General features: G+C 37.7%; 2 protein-coding genes across 8 annotated transcripts in view; both read left to right on the top strand.

Annotated features, from left to right (window-relative positions):
- Positions 1 to 1487, top strand: part of NOX3 (NADPH oxidase 3) — a 40646-nt gene extending 39159 nt beyond the window's left edge. The window contains exon 14 of the mRNA XM_003204134.4: positions 9 to 1487. The gene's annotated coding sequence lies outside the window, so the exon portion shown is untranslated. The remainder of the gene's footprint in view (positions 1 to 8) is intronic.
- Positions 1488 to 14138: 12651 nt separating this feature from the next.
- Positions 14139 to 14560, top strand: part of TFB1M (transcription factor B1, mitochondrial) — a 32237-nt gene continuing 31815 nt past the window's right edge. For 3 of the 7 annotated variants that reach the window (XM_019612932.2, XM_019612931.2, XM_031552471.1), the window contains exon 1: positions 14412 to 14429. In XM_019612932.2, the coding sequence (XP_019468477.1) occupies positions 14427 to 14429 (3 nt within the window). In that variant the 5' untranslated portion in view covers positions 14412 to 14426. Of the gene's footprint in view, positions 14430 to 14560 lie in introns of all 7 variants that reach the window. The other 4 variants (XM_010707228.2, XM_010707227.3, XM_019612935.1 and 1 more) reach the window with 4 other exon arrangements.

Genomic DNA, 14560 nt, shown 5'->3' with positions numbered 1-14560 from the left:
TTTTTAAGAGGAGGAGTGGGGGAATCAATTGCATTTCCTCAGGAACAATGAAAAGGAAAAGAAAAATGTGACACTGCTTCAACCCAGCTTGCCCTATGAATATGAAAGGATAAATAAAACATGCATTCAAAGAACGCAAATTCATGGTGATCTAAGCAGCATAGCAGGAGGTGGCTCTGGAGGTGCATGACTGTATGCAGTAGAGATTAACTGTCTCCAGGCTGCTGTCTCTTCTCCTGACACTTCTCAAGCATTCCAATGCCAGGCATGAATCTGCGTTGGTCTTCAGAAACCAGAGCAGTTACAAGGTGGAGGGCTGTAGCAGGTACCGGATAGTCTATAGCCTAAACCTCCTGAGTGCTAAAAACTGGCTTAGCTAGGCATTGTCCTACCAGTCAGGTTATCCGTTCTGTAGCAGCAATTTCGTCTCCTTATGTCTGATCATTCAATTGTCTGAGAAATTCTGTACTTCTTCGTCTGTGGAATAAAATTGAGTGTCCACTGCATTTAAGCTGCAGTCATGAACAGAAACATTTTCCAGGAATGCCTACTTACACATTACTTGCATTTGAATATGTTCAAATGAGGGTGAACTGCTGATCTGCATTTTAAAAATATAGCCAAATGAGTCTGTTTAGCATTAGTCTTCTTGACCTTCAACAAATCATCTCATACAGTGAAATAAATTTCATTCACACAACGGTTTTAATGTAAGTGAACAAATGTGTCAGTTGACATGGAAACACATTTTTTTCTCCTATCAAAAGCAAGAAAGGACTAAAAAGCTTAGACTCATTAAAAGATATATATTAATAACCTTTCAGAATACACAGAAACAAACAAAAGTTTTACAGTATAATGAAGCACTCAAACTAGCTTATTTCAAAGGCCAGCTGCTTCAAGTAGTTGCAACTATTATTTCTAAACAATAATGATTTCTAACGTGGTAAGACATTTTTATTCACTGAGGATAAAAGCCCTGAGCCTGCCAGTCCTTACACATGTGCCTCAAACTTACTTCAAACAATACTTTTACTGTCCTAGAGGATTAAATATGGTTCCCTTTGATGAGCATGCATAGAAGACTAATGTCAAGTTGAAGGGTGGGTCTGGAAGGCCAATCTATCTTACTCTCTTCTATTCTATTAAATTACTGGACTGCCTTCATTCTTGTGTAGACTGTTTCTCTGGTACAGTAATTCTGAATATGAAAGATAATTTACAATCGTATTCACCTTAAGGTACATGGATAAGATTTCATTGATGCACTTCTGCAAAAAGCCTGAGTTTTGGTGGTCTTGTAGCACCAATTATAATCAATTATACTTGTCACAGGAACTTGATCAACCTGCAACACTGAATACTCATTAATTGTACATTACTATACAATGTCATTATATTTAGATAAAAATGTTTAGATTGAGCAATGCCTGCATCTGCACAGTAATGTTAATAAAACAGTCATGCAATTTTCTGAGTTTGTGTGCTGCTAAGAAAATTCAGAGGGCTATGCAAAAAGCATATCAATGAAGAGTTAGCCATATAAAATCACTCTTTTTTAGATTCCTTACCATACAAGCAAGAGGAATATAGTTAAGAGGCACAGCTGGACAACTTTGAATGTAATATCAAAGGTTGAAGATGAAACAAACAAATGTATGCTGTGATACTGGTCAACATAGATGTTACTTTAAATAGAAACCATGTGGAGAATAGCAAGATTTGAGTGAACTGGACTTTCGGTAACATAAACATGCCTGAGTACAATTTATCTGACAGGAATATACATCACCTATTTTATTATTTAATGGAAGCTGTGGTTGTCATTACAAATATGTATCTCTAATACAAGACATTAAGCACAATCACAAATGCTGGCCACCCAAGGCATATTACAGCAAGTACGTCATCCTTCTATAACATTGTGCATTCATAAAGGAGCCTGAACATTTTAAAAATAGCCTGATGCTGGGAGGTACTGATTTGCAAGAGCTTTTAGTGAAACCAAAGCAAAATGTAGCTGCTTGGCATTCTGCAGAACCAGACCTTTGGAGTCTAGTCAATGAAATTAACTGGAGTTTTGCCAGAAAGAGGACAGTAAAATTTGGCTCAGATAGTCAATGTCAGTGCAGAATTATATATTATAAATATTGAAATGCTAAACTTTAAAGGAAAAAAAAGAATTCCCTTCAGATGGCCAGAGTTGTTTATAGCAAAATAGCTACTAGTGCTTTACTACATGCTGACTGTCCTAATGCTATAGGTATAGATAACCATCAGTAATGAAGAGCATTAAGTAGGAAGACATCTCTGTGGAGAAGGATGCTTTTATATCCAGACATTAATGTTACAACTACCAAAGTGCTTATGCTTAATTAAAGGCATACAAAATGGATTCTTTGCTACAAGGGAGCTGGCACATGAGAGAGGCTTGGTCTAGAAGTTGAAAGCTTTTCTCAAGTGAGACTCTAAATGCCTTCACCAGAAATGCCACCTAAATGAAAAGGACTCTTCTCACAGACTTACTGAAGAAACTAGAAATCTCCTTGGCTCTCCAAAGAGATCATACCTTTAAGTAGAGGCATGAAATTGGTTGTCCTCTTTTCAGGGAAACTAGCAAAGACCAATCTAAATTTTCAGATTTACATTTCCCATAATAACTTGTGCTACATTCGTGTCTCTCTGTCTGCTGGTCCTCTTTCCAGCCTTTCTCTTCCTCAGCAAATATTATTTAATTTGACAAACAATTTGAACCAAGATACAATGTATATATAATCTTACTCTTATATCACCATAAAAAGTATAAACAAAAGTATAACACATGACCTATGCCACTGAGCAGTCACTGAAACTAAGTGTCTGAACACACCCAACTGCGAAACTGCACATCTCAGAATACGGAAGGCATGCCAAGCTTAAAATATAGAGCTGAACTTTGTAAATTAGTGACTGAAATTGAGGCTTTAGTAGGTAAACATCTTGTCGCATTCATTCAGTAAAATGCTGCACCAAAAAGAGATATTTGTTAATAAGCAGGAGGGATGAGGCTAATATTGATATACTACAAACTGTTCTATCATACACCTTAGAATTTTAACAAATTAGGGTAGAGAAAAGAGCCACAAACATACTCAAGGACTTCAGAGAGCACCACAATTAAAGGGCTCCATCAGCTTGGCATATGAAAATTTAGATTAAGAGATGACTCTATAATAATGTACAAGCACCTTCATGTGGAGATAATCTAGGCACCAGCAAGATCTTGCAGTTTAAAGCACAACAAACAATTTAATACAGAAAACAGGCAGTCACTTTTAACAGAGAAAAGTAGTTACTGGACAGCCACTGTTGCAAGAACTATAAAACTTGCTGTCATCCAATCAAGTCTGAGGGCAACCTGGGTAGATCCATACTACCCAGTTACCAGATAGGCTCAGTTCAGTGGAAGTTATTGCTGCAGTTGAGTAGCCAGGTGAAAATTACTGGCTGCTGCTAGTTAAGCTTCAATGGAAAAAGGTGCAGTCATTCATTTGGTGTTCAAAACATATAGTTTCTCACAATATCCTTGTCAGTTAGCAATTTCAGAACTTCAGTTTTTAGATGGGGAACTGAGACACAGAAATGCTAAGCAGTTTGCCTCAAGGTCTCAAAAGAATGGCAGAACAATGAGTAAACTGCAGCCTTTCAGGACCAAGATTATTGTTTGATCTTCCTCTCTTACAAACTGTATTAAGTGTATTTGACATGGTCCTTAAAAATATCAGAGGGTGAGCTTTCTGAATGAACATGAAACAGAATTGAATAATTTTCTTACTAATGGCAATCATTAACATTGTTATTAAGCACCATGACTTCAAAGGCAAATATTTTGATTCCCACGATTTGCATGATACATGCTTACTCACTCTTAGAATTCCACGTAAGATATAAAGTATTTACATGAGAAGTAGGTCCTCCGTGATCAGATGGGAGGAGGTTTAAAAAATATATAAAAAACAGTACCAGAAAAGAAACAAGATTTGAGGTTTTCAATGAAGAGAAAGTATCCAAATATCTGAGCACAGATTCTGATGCTGGACTCCAGACTAATCCCCACTTTAAGTAAAGAACACAGGAAAACGCTTGTTACCTCACACAGTAACAGGATTCAGCTCAATACACACACACAGCACAGCACAGAAATGGGCAGCCAGGAAAGCTGACTTAATTTTAAAGTGATAGATAGAAAATTTTAAACTTCCTCTTTAAATATTTCATGTGAAGAATATACAATAACAAAGAATAAAGCCAGGCAAATAAATAACATTCTGCTTCAGTTTCCTGGGATGCACTTATCCCCTTTATGACTATTTGAGGCTACGCTGCATTTATTTGCTTTCTGATATCAGCAACCTTGCTCATACTTAGAGAATTTCCTGATTGCAAAGGTGGATCTGTTTATTTCTTATGTCTATCCTCCATTAATAGCTTAAAATAAATTCTAGCAGAACCAGATATGAAGTCTTCATCCTGACTCTTTATCACCTCTGCATTATTGGCTCTATAGTAATCCAAGATAATGGTATTTGGTTATTGCTCTGCTTAAAGGTACATTAAAGCTGTGTCTGCAATAATACTATTTACAAGAGTAAATCCATTCCTTCTCATTCCATTCACTAATATTTTCTATTAAACTAATGCTAGGGGAGGAAGGATTTTTCACCTCCTGCAGAAGTAATCAGAAAACATTTATGGACATTTGCAATTGTGATAGGAGGAACAGAAGGCATTTTATTATGCTCCTTTTATCCTTTTTTTTTTCCTAACTGGTGTTAACTACTGTACAAAAATCCAAAGCTTGTCTGAGGAAAGAGATCTAAGAATTTTCAAAATTCTGTAACTAATTTGAGAGGAAAAGGCTAATATCTTACTAGATAAGTTCAATTCCACAAAGCACTGGGACACTGTTAAAAAAAAGGAATGAAAATCACTTTAAAGGACAATGTCAATCAAGAAATTCATTCATTGAGAGCTTGCTTCATGAACTGAAGCTAATTAATGCTTTCATGTAGGATTGAACTCAAACCAACAGATACCAGCTCCATAGCTGAATTACTTTTTCAGTATTCTGACACTTAAAATTCCACCTAGTCACTTTAAAAGGATTGAGCACATGATTAAATTGTACTTTGGAAGGGAAGAGAAGAACAATTCAAATCTCCTAAAAAACAAAGCTGACCTAAGGTGTTTAAATACAGAATGACTTGGAAAACACTTTCTACAAAAAACATTCTTTAATTATCTGCACAGTTACTCCTTGCAGAGATCTGTTTGGAAGCTCTAGAAAAACAGTTTTGTCAGCTCACTTTTACATAGTGCTTCAGTTGAAGAAGTTGAATTTCCTAATTAAAGCATGACAGTGAAGATGACAGCATGAACTGTGCATATTTTTTTAACCACATAGATATCTGGAAAAATGTGAAAATAAATCCAAATGCAGATCGAACAGATCTCTGTATCTTGGGAATGGGAAATAGCAGAGATCCTTCTTAGAAAGGACATAGATCTGGAATATTTGCAAGCCAATTTTACGTTTTGCAAAACAACTTTAATGTAGGACATTCTCCATGACCATGCTTTCATGGTCTTCCAGTTTATATGCACCTCTATTTGCCCTTGTTTGTAATAGACAAGAATGAGTATTCAGTGTGTGTTTATGCTGGGAGACAATGATCAGATGTATATGGCTATAAAATCACATCTGCTAATTTCTCTACAGCAGCTTAAAATCATAACATTTACTCACCTAGGTTATCAACTAACTCAAAATTATGTTTACAGCTGCATTTTTCATCAAATACAAGAGATCACCAAAGGTAACATTTCAAAACAAATTGAGTTAGGAGACTAAATCACATTGAGTTTCAGTACAGGCAACTAGGTGACATAAATATGTGACCAATATAGATCAGTATTTTCAATATTAACCCATGTCAAAAGTATGAAACCTTTCACACACTGGAGCTGAGAAAAAGCAAAGGAGGGGCAGAGGAAGTGTAATGATGATGATTCAGAGTGATTTATGAGGCAAATAAATGCCATGAGCATATATGCTCTCTGTGTGATTGGCACGGTGAATGGCACAGGGCATAGCACTGCCATCCATGACTGTAGCAATGTAGTGAAGAAGCCTACTAATAATAGTTTAGGCAGGAAATATTCTTTTCTGGCTCATATTCAGGACAATATCACTGCAGCTCAGGAATTTGTGCAGCTCATCCACAAGCATGTTTCTCTGTTGAAGCAATGATTTTGTATTAGCTTCTATCTGGCAATATATATATATATATAATTGCTTCCAGAAATATCTCTAGCCCTGAGGAAATGAAATAACATGCAGAAAAATTCTTGGAATTTTGACTTGGGCTTTAGATAACCAAAAGAGCCAAAATTCTAAGATCTTAAACTCTTAAGTTTGCCAGCTCCTCCTGAACTCCTAAACTGGATCTTGCTTTGAGCTGTATCTAGCTTTTTGTGTCCATATTGAACCCAGGAGTCATAGTTGATACAAAAAGAGAATGAAGAGAGGTAAGCACCTTAGTGGAAAAGAGAGGTCCTTGATTTATTTCACGGCTAAGAAGTCAGAAATCTTATGTCTATGGTTCCCTCATGTTGTTTGCCTTCAGTTGCATCTCCAAAGTTGTTGGAAAGTTTCTAGAATTACAGCAGGAGGGACATGGGTAGCAGTCAACTCCCAACTCCCAGACCTGAATAACAAGCCCAATATAAGTTTATGAGATGCAGCTGTGGACTCTGCCATGTGGCCAGAGAGCTTTCATCATAAGGTACATTTAAAAACCGATTTGACAACCTGCTCTAGTTGGACCTGTTTAAGCAGAGGGGTTGAGTTAAGTTATCTAAAGAGCTCTTTTTCACAATTCTGTAATTCTGTAAAGATGCTGCTGTATTACTTGTTTGGAATTTAGCAAGTTTCAGTCATCTATGGATTTTTCCCCTTTACCATTATATTCTATATATACGGTAGCACCAGGAAATATTAATCTTGGAAAAACAAACAAACAACAACAAAAAACAGAGATCAGAAGTGAAAATGTGATCTGAAATACTCTCAATCTGAAGGAAAGGGTTATCAAAGACAATCAATAGTTACAGAAAATAGTCAATTTAAGCATCTTTGAAAAGTCCTAATTGTTCTAGTTAGTAATATCTGCCTTTGTATTGATTCCTGGCCTTCACAAATGCTTCCTTGCTCCATTTGTCAAAACCATCAAAAATCACATGCACTTCATCATCTACCTCTCACTTTGACTAGATGTCTCATTTCTTATATCTTCCACTGCCACTCCTTTTATATTGCAACATATACCATGTATTCTCACATTTACTCAGCCCTTTACAAAGCTTTCTAGGTTTGCTTCCCAAAAACCTATTCATTGCTGAGGGGTCATCTGTTTCTTGAGAACAGCCTATGTTTCAAAGAAGCACCTTGCTTTCTCCTTTCTGCCTCCTGTAAACATCCACAAAGATCATGCCCTTCAGATCCTTCTTCTGTGATGCTATAAGAAAAATGCTGCCTTTCTGAGACCACAGCTTGCCACGCTGACCATTACTAACTCAGTGCCTCCTCACTCTCTTCATTTGTCAGTGTCTATATTTTCACTACTCTTATAGATGTACAAAGCAAGGTTTTCCAGACAGGTCATGTCTTCTGCTGTGCCAATACAATTTTGACATGCCAAAGTCCTTCTAGGGTCATGTGAGTGTAACTACAATATAAAAAAAATCCATTCTAAGCTTTGAATACAACATTAAATAATGTCTACTTAATACACAAGGCTGAACAGACACATTCATTAGCAGTCTGAATGGATTTGTGGCTCCAAATTAACTTCAAATAAGTTACTGAAGTGAAGAAAGAAATCAGTTTACCTCACATTCCTCCATTTCCCAATTACAGCATGACAGAATGTATCTAGAAGTGAGCAAATCACTGCTATATTTTCAAATATATTAGAATATATTACAGCCAAATCAAACCAACAGGACATAAAATAATAAAGTATTCTCACCTGGTGAAAATCAACCATCAACATGGCTTTAACAAAAATTTAGTAATTTACAATAGATAAAGTCTGAGCACAATATATTTTGAGAAGACATACTGTTGATTAGGAGAGAAATTTCTTGTGTTTAATTCTTAATTTCAGCATAGCACTTTCCTGTTCTTTACAGAAAATAATTCCAGTTAGCTTAACTTTTCACTACCCATCATTACGGTAATGGTGGTAATCAGAATGCAGCGTGGTAGCTACAACACCTAAAGGATATAAGCAAGTTAAGGTTCAAACTGAGGTGCTATGTTTTATTGTACACATTGTACATTACTGGAAAATATTGTATTTGTTCATCAGGAAAAAAAAGCTGATGTAACAATCTTCTCACCGTTTTCTTAGCAAAATATGAATTCTGACCTAACCTAATTAGGAGATGAAGAGCAGAGCCACTGTGATTAACAACTTACTCTTTCCTGTGGTGTATTTAGCAAACCCAAACCTCCAGGTTTTGTAGCTTGGGTTTTGCTAGCTAAATCTTCCTTTCTTGTTTACTGTAATCCTGTATCATTTAATTTCTGCTTTTTATTTCTGCTAGGCAGAATATACGGCGCTCATATTCCAGCAGCCTGATTCGACACGAGGATGTACAGCAGTCAGTAAACTTTTCGTTCATTGGTAGACTGCAGCTCACTCATCGTGAAACAAGAGTGGCACCCAGTGGCCAGAGAGTTTGGTCCAAATTCTCATACCCTGAAATTTCTGTCTCTGCATTTTATAAATCCCTTTCCAGCATTTTGAAGACAGAAATGCTTCCCTGCTCAAGCTCACAGAGCTCTACTTCCCTCTCCCACCTTTCTGAAAGAAAAAAGGCAGAGAAATGAAGCTAAAACATCTCTCTTCTGTATTTTCTCTGAATATCACTTTTTCTTAGAGCATAAATAACGAACCTATGACACATGTAGACAGGTTAATACTTATGAGGGATCAGGCAGAGGCTGACTAGCTTGAAGTGAGTGCAGAAAAAAGAGCAGTGCAAGGACCTTATCCAACTCCCACAAATTGTACCTTGATGCCTGCCATATGAGGTAAGTTTACATACAGAAACTGCCTGGCAGGCACTTCAAAGAAACACTACAACTGGAAAGAAAAACCCAGGGACACTGACTGTTTTGTGATCTGCTCTTGTGGGGAACACACAGGTTCTGTGCTGCTCCCAGCCCACGGCTACACATTACAGGACAATACAATAGATCATTATACAGAGTGGCCATGAACACTGTTAACTTTAACAAGAGTGTGTGCTACTACAAATTTCATGTGCTTCTCAGAGGATCATGTAATTTTTTATTCATTTTTCATGATCCTCAGAGTTTAAAAAATTTCGTTGATGCAGTACGCTATGCTGTACTTTTAATGAAATTCTTTGGGGGAGCTACTGGTAGTAGTGAGGAAGCCATTACTCTCCATCATTTTTCTTTAACTTGTGTGACTTACTGCTTAAAAAAGAAACATGAAAATTGAAAATTCTCTGTCAGAGAGTCTATTTAAGACACAAACAACCATTATGTTCAAGGAAAAATCTCCAAGGAGACTTAATGCTGGGAAGCCTTACTAAGACCAAGCTCACTACAACACCAGTATTTTAAAATGATAGAAAATTCTAAATGCTAAGTGGGTGAGGTTTACAGTGCTGAGTTTGTTCTTATGTCTTCAGGCCCACCTTGCAGTGTGAAAATTCCCAATTCCACAGAGGCTGTCACACAGGTAAAAATAGTCTCAATGCTCATCATAACTCCTGGCATTCCTAAAATGGTACCACAAGCTTTGCATTGACTGATTGTCTTTCTGCTTGTCCTAGAGTCTAGAATGGTATGAGCATGTGGAAATCAAAACTGTATAGTAAAAATAAACTTTTTTAGCATGAAAGGATATAGCTAGCAGTTGACACTGCGACTCAACCAGATTAAGGGGCTCAGAAATGAAATGGCACATCAGAAGAATAAGCATCAAAAGAAATCCAAACGTTTTAAAGTAAACATAATGTTTTTTAGACATCTGCTGTGGCAATGATGAAAGCCATGGATTTTTTCTATTTCCTGAGTTATGTTAGGAAAGGACTCAGCAGGCTGGATAGCATTTTCTGCCAGATTTTCTGCTAATGGGAATTCTTTGTTCCTTCAGTGTTTAGTTTTTTCCACACAACATTATTGAAGTGGTAACAGGGAAAATACTGTTCTTGATCATACTGTGGCTTGATGATTCCTCAGTAGTACACATGGAGGAAGATTTTACTCATAACTGAATTGCTTTGCTAGAGCAAAGAATGGATGTAGTAATTCTGTTGTGCTTCATAACCATTGCATTTAACAGAACTATTTAGTTCAAAAAAGGTACTCTAAATTGCATTGCCTTCACCATCAAAGAGTAAGAAAGAGCAAAAGACCATTTTATGGATCTTCTTCACAGTTAATACTGAAGATGTTTCATGGCATTTTTGCACTTCTTTTTTTCCAGCCAGTGGCTTCTAAAATTACTGTGACTGTGAAAATGTACCTCTCTCTTCTGTTACCTCACCAAAACCATTTACCATCTGTGATTTATTTTCTTCAGCTGCTTTTTCGGAGGGAAGGCAGTTATCACATTGTTTGTACAGTACCTGGTGCAATGGGCTCCTGAAGTCTATTTACGATCCTTATGAGGTAGTGCAATAGAAATAATAAACATTTCATTTTAACAAACAGTAGGAAACACTGCATATGAAAAACTAGTTAAAGAATAGAGGTCTTATGGTATCGAAATTCAGGTGTTTTTTTTTTGTTTATTTGTTTGTTTGTTTGCTTGCTTGTTTGTTTTTCTATTGAGTGGGAAGGAAAACTGAAAGATTTTCTGTCTCTAACTTCTTCTGTGTGTTACATTTTTGTAAGATTGTTCAATGCTCATAATTGCCACTCATAATTTGTTGTTCTATTTACCTCAAGCTGATATAAGATAATTGCCAAATACGTGTTTCTGTCTAAGAATTCTAATGGAGTGTGGCAATTATGGGAGTATGGTGTGAAGCCAGTTTTCTAGAACAAGATGCCATAACGCATCACTGGTAATAATAATCCCCAAAGCACAATCATTTTAAGCCACTGATATCATGCTTCCTTTGACAGAGGAAGGATTATTTAAGTTGTAACAACTTGAACACAGAACCAGTACATAAGTCACAACGAAGAAGCACAGCAAGTCTATAAACCCAAAAACTGAAATTGCCAGTGAAATTCTCAATTACAGTGAAAACTTTTCATCAGTACAGTGTTTTGTAATCATGGCTGCAACGTTGGTTCTAATGCTTGTAATGCTGGCAACCTGAATTGAAGCCGCACTTAAGATAAACAATTCCAAGTGATCCCCCAAGAGTGTTTTCACACAACTGATTTGTTTGAAAACTGAATGTGAGTTTCTTCAGATGCCTGGTTTACCTTTTCCTGGCATCTGTGTAAAACTGTGGAAGGTGGAACTGTGGATCTATGTCTCCAAGGCAAGGGATGGCTTTTCTACCCTTCCTACTAATTTTTTTTTTTTTTTTTTACTCTGTAATTACAATTAATATAGATTGTTACATTCCTATAAATTACTTAAATATAAAGCTATTATATCTTGTTATTATTATAATGAGAATTGTGGTCACACAAAATACCCAGAAACTTCTGTACATGCACCTCATGAGTAAAGAGCCTGTACTTAAGCAATGGTAGAACTATTTTCCAATAGAAAGATTTGTTGGACTTGAATTTGCAAGATGAAAGCACTCAGCCTAGGTGACAATCAAGTATGAAACACATTATTAAAAGAACATTCTGATATAAACTTTTTCATGTACTGAGAAAAATTACTAGGCAATTTTTTGCTTTAGAGGTAAAACTGCCTGGATTACTCAACTGATCATAAAACAGATTAATTACATGCTATTTTCACAGTTGTTCTTCTGGTCCTCATTTCTTCAAATTTCTTCACATTTTAAGTAGAAAAATCATCAGTATTATTTTCTTCTAAAACTTTTCAGAATTGGATGAAGCAACAAATGAGATTTGAAATCCCACATTCCTACCAACAGGTGGAGCATGTATTTTATTTTTTCAATTACAATAACTGCAAATTCACTGAAAATAAAAAGACAAATATTTTATAGCTCACAAATTCAAAATTCCAGTGTTTCAGTTATGACTATGACCATGACATTTTATTCTAATATTCCACTGTATGTAAACAATAACTTCTAATCCAGCTCCTTTTGTTACTGACACTAATTGCAACATTCCATACATTTTAATGACTCCAAAATTAGATCCATTTTCTTTTTTCATTTTTGTCGGCTCCACAAGTGCTCACAACATTTTTTTTTTATCTCACATGCACAAGTTTCAACTGTGACAAACTGATCTCAATACAAGATTGAGCCCACATTTGTAAAATATATTTATGTGGTTACAGTGTATTTACCTTCTTCTACTTTATTCTATACAGGACAACATTACAATACACTTCGATGGGGAAGGAATTAGAAAACAAGACAGATGAGCTGCTGAGGAAACTGAGATTGTGTAGTCTGGAGAGAAGTCTGAGGGTAGAACTCATGTCTCTCTCTGCCTGAAAGGTGGATGCAGTGAGAAAGATGTTGGTCTCATTTCTCAGGTGGTATGTGATAGAACATAAGGAAATGGCCTCAGTCGCACAAAGGAAGATTTAGATTGAACTTAGAAAGAACATTTTTAAAACAGAGGGTGATCAAGTGTTGGAAGGAGATGCCCAGGGGGATGTGGTGGTTTCTCCATCCTTGAAAATATTTAAGAAAGATATAGGGATGGCACTGAGGGACACAGTTTAGTTATGCAGCTGGGTAGCTCAGGTTGATGGTTAGACTTGATATAGAAGGTCTTTTCCAAGCTAATTGATCCTATTATCTAAGCAGAACATGATATTAATGGCAAAAGCTGTGTCTAATGTATAGCTATTTTAAATTACATCCATTCTTTGCACTGAACAAGGAATTACTTTTGAAACTCCTTGAATGTTTCCATTCTCTCACATCTAGCTGATTATCTTTGGCTTTTTAGGAACATTAGCCTTCTGGAAATATCTTTTAAGTGTTCACTTTTTGGAGTAACAGCAAATAACCATTGGAGCAAATTCAAAGGAGGGCCACAAGGATGATCAGAGGGCTGAAGCACCTCTTCTACAAAGACAGGCTAATAGAGATGGGGTTATTCAGCATAGAGAAGGCTCCAGGATAGTTTACAGCAGCCTTCCAGTACCTAAAGGGGAGTAACAAGAAAGTTCTGGAGAGATTCTTTATCAAGGAGCATAGTGAATGGACAAGGACTGATAGCTTTAAAATGAAAGAACAGGTTTAAATTAGCTATTAGGTGGAAATTTATTCAGAGGGTAGTGTGGCACTGGAACAGATTGCCCAGAGATATTCCATTCATATTCAAGGTCAGGCTGGATGGAGCCCTGGACAGCCTGATCTGGTGGGTAGCAAACCTGCCCACGGCAAGGGGCTGGGACCAGATATCTCTAAGGTCTCTTCTAACCCGTATCAGTCATGTGGTTCTGTCATTCTGTGATTTACTTACACTGCTGTATTAATCACCAAGCATACCCGTATAAAAGCAAAATGGAAGTAGAAACCGTAACACTCGACAATTGGTTAAAAGCGTTGTGGAGAACAAAACTTCTTTAATTCACTGTGACTGACGTTACTGTGAGCACACGGCACGCCAACAGCGCTCCCGTCACCACTCGGGAATTCGAAGCTAAGCAGTACCGGAAAATATTCAAAGCAGTATGCACGCAGACAACAATGCACACACAGCTCTGAAAATTACAGATCCTGACCCTAATCTCAAATCGTTCCGCAGATACACAGAACAGACAAGACTCAAACATTCACCCACAACCCACAACAGCCCATCACCGCTCGCACACGCGCACTCGGAACACCTGCTGAACTCGGCCGTAGCGGGGCGCATGCGCAACCCTGCCCCGAGCCTCCACCGCCAACCAGGGCGCTGCGCGGGCACATGCGCCTGCAGGACAGGCCGCAGGGCGGGGAGACGCTTCCTTTTCCGGGTCAGCTCTCGCGTGTACTGTAAGAAACTGCAGCGTTGCTTGCGTCCCGTTCGTGAGGTGTCTTTCACAGCGGGAGAAAAGAGCCCGGCTCAACCACTCCTCCCCCGCTCACCCTTCTCCCAGTCCACGCTTGCAGATGCGGCGTGCATGTAGCCGGGACTCCGTGCAGCGCGCAGAGGAGCGGCTGGGGGACGGGGCTCCATCAGACCCCGCCTCGCTGTGGGACACAGGGGATGTTTGGGCCCGAGGGCTGTAATGGTTGGCCTGGCCTGGGGCTGGGGCTGGGCTTGGGGTTGAGTGCTTTGCTGCGGTGGACGGGGGGAGAATCTTTTAAGAATTAGTGTTGTTGCTTACGCCTGCCATTCCTGGTTGTTTTTTTTTTCTTTGTT

Source organism: Meleagris gallopavo, chromosome 2 (genome assembly GCF_000146605.3).
Source record: "Meleagris gallopavo isolate NT-WF06-2002-E0010 breed Aviagen turkey brand Nicholas breeding stock chromosome 2, Turkey_5.1, whole genome shotgun sequence".
In the NCBI taxonomy this organism is placed as follows: Eukaryota; Metazoa; Chordata; class Aves; order Galliformes; family Phasianidae; genus Meleagris; species Meleagris gallopavo.
The sequence above is the reverse complement of the archived record's forward strand: the minus strand, read 5'-3'. Positions and strand labels throughout refer to the sequence as shown.